At 42.5% G+C, this 6,386-nt stretch overlaps 1 protein-coding gene across 1 annotated transcript in view; it reads right to left on the bottom strand.

The window, feature by feature from the left end:
- Positions 1–3,145: 3,145 nt before the first annotated feature.
- The window catches only part of LOC102818428 (zinc finger protein 77-like), a 154,962-nt gene continuing 151,721 nt past the window's right edge, over positions 3,146–6,386 (bottom strand). The window contains exons 2-3 of the mRNA XM_006870151.1: positions 3,425–3,639; positions 3,146–3,322 (exon numbers count right to left, since the gene is read on the bottom strand). Of these exons, the coding sequence (XP_006870213.1) occupies positions 3,146–3,322; positions 3,425–3,639 (392 nt within the window). The remainder of the gene's footprint in view (positions 3,323–3,424; positions 3,640–6,386) is intronic.

Here is a 6,386-nt window from a genome sequence, read left to right as displayed (position 1 = left end):
GGCTTAATTTTAGCCTGCTTCTGGGGGCTACCCATATGGAGCAAAGTTATGTATGGGCAGTACCAGTTCCCAGTGTAAGTAGGTTTCCTGACACACTTGGCTATCTGTTTCTTAAGGTTGTGATTTATCATCTCCACTTCTCCTGATGACTGGGGCGTCCAGGCTGAGTGCCATCTCCATTTTATTTCTAAGTGTTTGCTGACATATTGAGTGACTTTGGCTATGAAGGAAGCCCCGTTGTCACTCTGGAGGCTCAAAAGGAGACCATACTAAGGGATGATTTCCTTAAGTAGCACTTTTACCACTTCACTAGCCCACTCTGTTCAAGACGGAAAGGCTTCTACCCACCCGGAAAAGATGGCGATCAATATGAGAAGGTACTTGAAACCTTGTCTGGGAGACATTTAGATAAAATCTACTTGCCAATCTTAGAAGGGTTTTGTCCAATGGTACTTATTGAAGTAGTTCTTTTTTCTGATTTTCTGATTTAGGGTTCTTTATACAAATGAAGCAGTGACTTCCTGTACTATTTGAGTCAATCCTTTCCCTTTGAGCCAAGGGCAAATAAATTCTGCCTGGGCTTCTTTTCCATAGTGGATCATTTCATGGATTAGTCTGATAAGACTAGTTTGATGAGGCTAGGCCATGGGGTACTAACAGCATTCCTTGGTCATTCAACAGCCAGTTTGCCTCTTTCCTCTGAAATCCCTTCTTCTCAGTCCAGGCCAAACCAGCCCCATCATATCTCAGTTGGTATTCAGTTAGATTTCTATGTGGAATCAGAGGGTCCAGGATGGGTGTTTTAGCTTCTCACCAGGCCTCTTGGTTGACTTCCTCTCGAGATGTTGTCCCTTTTTGGTATCTGGGACAGTGCATGACTGCAACCATTGTGAGCAGATGAACAGCAGCTAGCAGCCAAAGTATTCCTGATCTGTACTTTATTTCCTTCTGATTGGCTGTTAAGAGACCCTTCTCTTTCTAGCTATCCCAATGTACATGCAAAATGAGACATGAGAACTTCCAATCTGTATATGCATTCACAGTCCTTCCTACTGACATCTCCAAAGCCCTCATGAGTGCAATCAATTTGGCTTTTCGATCTGAAGTTCCCAGAGAGAGGACTCTAGCTTCCACTGGGCCTTCTATCGTTACCACCACACATACCCTGCCCTGAGAATTCCTTGTTCAATGTAGCTGCTACCACTCACAAATAGTGGCCTGTCTGCCACATCAAGGACCAACTCACGAATACTTGGTCTATTGTCTCCACAAAATTATGAACTAGGGGTTCTTACTCTGGCTCAAGAGTGGAGTGGCTGGGTTAAGGCCTGCCACTAGCTTTAGATTAACTCCAAGGTTGTCAAGGAGGCTAGCCTGATATTTGTTCCTTCTCCCTGCAGTTAACCATAAATTTCCTTTCTGCTGAAGCAGAATTAGGATCTGATGGAGTCCTGGTGTGGCGTTGTGGGTTAATGCACCAGACTGCAAAGCCGTTTGAACTGCAAGGTTAGCGGTTCAAGCTCACCAGCATCTCCTTGGAAACCCTATATAGAGTCACTCTGGGTCAGAACTGACTCGGCAGCACTTAACAAGAACAACTACAACAAAGGGATGCAAATGATTACTGGTTTCTCCAAGGTGAACGTCTATGCTTCCTGCAGTAATTCACAAGTAGCCATGACAACTTGTAGGCAAGGGGACCATCCAGAAGCCGCCAAGTCCAACTGATTGTAGAGGTATGCTATGGGTTGGGGTATCAGGCCCACATATTGAATCAGCACCCCAACCCAACTCCTTGTCTTTCACGAACAGGACAAAGGGTTTTAAAAGATTCAGGTGACTGACCCAAGGTCATGGCAGAAGCCAAAATTTCTTTCAGGGAGTGAAAAGCCATGTTACAATCCCCAGTTCAGTCCAATGGTTCAATTTTCATGCCCTGAAGAGCCTCACACAGAAGTGTCACTATCAGTCCATAGATGGGTATCCAGATGTGACAGAACCCAGTCATCCCTAAAAATCCCCAAAGTTGTCTCCAGGTAGTTGGAGTTGGGGTCTGGGTGATGAGTTCCTTCCTGTTTTTTAATAAGCTATGTTGGCCAGGTTCAATTTGAAACCCTAAGAATTCCAACTTTTGTTTGCAAATTTGAGCTTTTGATCTGGAGACTTTATATGTGCACTGGACCAATGATTTAGACTCTTCCATAGTGTTCATTAAAGAGACCTCAGAGTGCTGCCCAGTTACCAGTAGGCCATACATATATTGCAAAATTCTCCCTTTGCTGAGTTTAGGAATTAATAAGTCCTGGGAAAGGGCCTCCTCAAAAAGGATAGCTAGCTTGAACTACCTCAATGGACAAACTGATATTCTCTTGTACCAGACTTTTTGACAGGGAGAATTGGACTATTATATGGAAATTGACATGATAAAATAAGTCCATGACTTCTAAATGTTTCTATTAGGGAAGCTAGCCTTCTAAGACTTCCTTTCTGAGGGGGTATTGATTCTTCCGGAGTGAATTCTGGCCGGGTTTCAGCCAGACCTCAACCAGGCCCTGCCGGGAGTTCCACTGGCCCACACGAAGGTGGCCATCCAGACTCTTATTTCTGTTGGTTTAACTCACAGCTGTCATGCATGTTCATGTGGAACTTTCATCTGTAGACTTTTTGTCTCAGGAAATAATGTTATCTGGGCATTCAATTTGGAAGGTAAATCCGGTCCCAAAAGGGGGACTGGACAATCAGGCATGTAAAGAAAGCAATGAGTCATCTGTTTTTCCCCACTGGAGCCATCCAAAGACTTCAAGAAAAACATATGCTTCGTCTGTCCAGAGACGTCAGTGACAGAAACTGACTGAGCAGAAGGACTGGTGAGGGGGGTCTTCACCACTGAATACATAGCCCCAGTATCCACAAGAAAATCTGTTATTTTGCCCAGGGTTCCTGAGGGGAAATAAGAATATTTTGTGATAGCTCATGATGGGGCTCCAGGAACCCTCAATCCTTCTCAGAAGCAGCTTGCTCCAACATCTGTCGACTAACCTAGTAGTTGATCTCCTCCCTAGGGACCCTTTTCCTCTGGGGGCACTGGTTTCTCTCTAGTGGTTTCTGAGACTACTTGCCTCAAGGTGAGTTCCCCACCAAGGCCTCAGGTTACTGCCTGAGCCTTCCTATGCTCTTGGTTGTTGAAGACTTTAAAGGCAATATCTACTAACTGAGAAGGATTCATTCCTACCACTCCATCCAACTTCTGGAGTTTCTTCTGAATGTCTAGAGTACTTTGAGAAATGAAAGTTGTGTTAATCATACATACATTGTCAGGGGTCTGTGGGTCCAGATCAGTGTACTTATGGTATGCCTCATATACCCTCTCTAGAAATGCTGAAGGATCTTTGGTAGTGGTGTTTTTTTACTGGACTGCCTGTACCATATTCAGGCTCTTCTGTTTGGGGACTCCCTTCTTCATTCCTTCCAGAATACACTTCTTGTAGTGGTTTAATAAAGGAAGGCCACCATCATTCAGGTTCCAGTGTGGTTTGGTTAAGGGAATAGCTGCAGCCAGGTCAGCAGTATCATTTGGATTTTCATTGTGAAGCTGCTGAACTTCTTCCTGAGCCTTATCCAAGACCAACTGATGCTCATCTAGTCAAAAGCATAGGTAATAAAGCTTGGATGTCAGCCCAGTTGGGATGGTGAGTGGCAAAAAATAAGGCTGACCCAGGTCTGTGACCTTGGAGGGTCTGTTCCATAAGGAGGATTCAAATTTTTTTCCAATTTAACACTTTTGAAGTGGAAAATGGGTATTGGCCCAGTAAAATCCTGTGGGGTTGGCCTTGATTCAGTCTAGGTGGGCCCTGTCCGAATTGGGTCCCTTGTTGGGTATGTGACAGAGAGACCACTACAAAGCATCCTTCTTCTAAATGATAAGGGTGTCTTCATTCTTCAGGAATGACCGGAGCAGTTGCTCCTGGTACTATGGGGGGAGGGAAAGGCAGTTGGGTGAGGAATATTCAGTATAACCAGGTTTTCCTGGTCTACCCTATTTATGCAACTTTCCCCAGAAGCTAATGGAGATTCTTTTCTCCCTTCTTCCCACCTTTCTTTAGGTCCTCTCTGAACCATCAATGGATTTCCCTTTACCCCAGCATTCCTGTTATGCAATGAATAAAGGCTTGTACATAGGATATTCCATCCTATTTCTCTGATCTTTGATGAAAGAGCTCTAATTGCAAGATAGTAAAATAATTTAAGGATTAATTTAAAGTCCATTTTCCTCCAGATTCAAAATAGTACATAGGCCAGGCTGTGTTACAATAAAACATCATTTCTTTCTTAGTAATAGAAGACTACCCATAGTTGCACTGTTGTTGTTGTGAAGTGCTGCTGAATCAGTTGCAATCCATAAAGACCCTGTATAGGGTTTCCAAGGAGCAGCTGGTGAGCTTGAACCGCCGACCTTGCAGTTCAAACAGCTTTGCAGTCTAGTGCATTAACCCACAGTGCCACACCAGGACTCCACTAATCAGACATAATTCTTCTCAAGGGACTCTTTTTCTGAGTAGAGATTTGGGCTCCCATCACACAGAGGTTAACCTTTTAAAAACAGCAGAAACACTCAAAGGCAACTTGGCCATAGTGCCTCAATGTGCACTACCAGAATAAAGCATGTGGATCAAAAGTGAAAGCGATGGTGGGCGCTGGGGACACGGAACTGAAGACTCCCAAGAAAACAGTGTTGGCAGCGCTGCTTGGAACATTCGGTTACTGACAACAGTCCAGGCGGTTAGCGGGCTCGCCAGCAAAGTAAGGCTACTTACGGAAGGAGTTTGTGAGGTTCCTCATGATCGCCAGAAATGTTGCCAGGCAAAGGAGGGCTTGCCACCTGTCACTATAGTCAATCACAGAGACAGAGTGAGATCCAACATGATGCTTTATTAGCAGAAAGCAACTAATCTAGAAGACAGTGGGAATAGCTTCCCAAAGCCGCCTTCTAGATATAAAGTCTCTGCACATTATATAGGGGAAGTTACAGCTGGAAAAATGATTAACTTTTCTTAACTTCAAAATAACATTTCACAGACACAAAGGAACAATGTATTTCTTTCTCATAGATTGCTATAACCAGAGTTGTTTTGACTGGTTCCTGCAATCCGATGATGGCTATCTTTATGGCAGGGCAGAGGTTTAACTTTTTCCAGAATGAGATCACTAAGACCTTTTTCTCTCCTACTTCTTTGTCCTGCTTAGACTCCATTTTTAACTTTGTTCAAGCAGTCATGTTTATCACTAAAAAATTTGGAAGGTAACTACCTTCACAGAAATTTGTAAGGTCAACTGATCAGAATAGATCCATATTTCTGCCCATTCAAAATAGAGGTGACCTAAAAAAATGAGGACATCATATTATTAATATCACATGCAAGTAAAATACTGTTGAAGATAACTCAAAAACAGTTGCAACAGGACATCGACAGGGAACGCTCAGAAATTCAAGCTGGATTCCGAAGACGATGTGGAACTAGCATTATCATTGCTGATATCAGATGGATCTTGTTTGAAAACAGACAATACCAGAAAATTGTTTACTTGTACTTTATGAACTACGCAAAGCTTTTTGACTGTGTGGATCATGATAAGCCATTGATAATATTGTGGAGAGTGGTTATTCCAGAGCACTTGACTCTGCTGATGAAAAAACTGTATATAGACCAAAAGGCAGTTTATTAGAACAGAATATACTGAATGGTTTAGAACCAGGAAATGTGTGTGCCATGGTTGTATTCTTTCATCATACCTATTCAATCTCTATGCTTAGCAAATAATCAGAGAAGATGGATTATATGAAGAAGAACATGGCATCGAAATTGGAGGAAGACTCCTTAACAACCTGTGATTTGCAGCTGATACAACCTTACTTGCAGGAAGTGAAGATGATTTAAAACTAATGAAAATCAAAGACTGCAGCCTTCAGTATGGATTGTACTTCAGTGTAAAGAAAACAGAAATCTTTACAACTGGAGTAACAAAAAACTTCATGATAAATAAGAGAAAAGATTGAACAGTTGCTCCTTGGAAATGCATACAGGTTTGTTTTGAGTCAGAACCGACTCTATGGCACTTAACAACAACAAAAGCCACAGCGTATATATATACACAGCGTATACATTTAAATTAGGGGACTCAATGTAGCTGGACCGGAAGGTCAGTTAGAACCACAAGGTTGGAGGTTCAAACACACCAACTACTCCTTGGAAATCCTATACAGGGTTGCTATGAGTTGGAACAACTCGATGGCACTTAACAATAATATAATTTGCATGTAAATAGAAAATATATCTATATATTACATATAAACTATGTTGTTGTTGTTAAGTGTCATCGAATCATTC

Source organism: Chrysochloris asiatica, unplaced genomic scaffold (genome assembly GCF_000296735.1).
Source record: "Chrysochloris asiatica unplaced genomic scaffold, ChrAsi1.0 scaffold00139, whole genome shotgun sequence".
In the NCBI taxonomy this organism is placed as follows: domain Eukaryota; kingdom Metazoa; phylum Chordata; class Mammalia; order Afrosoricida; family Chrysochloridae; genus Chrysochloris; species Chrysochloris asiatica.
This window is presented reverse-complemented; position numbering and strand designations above follow the sequence as displayed.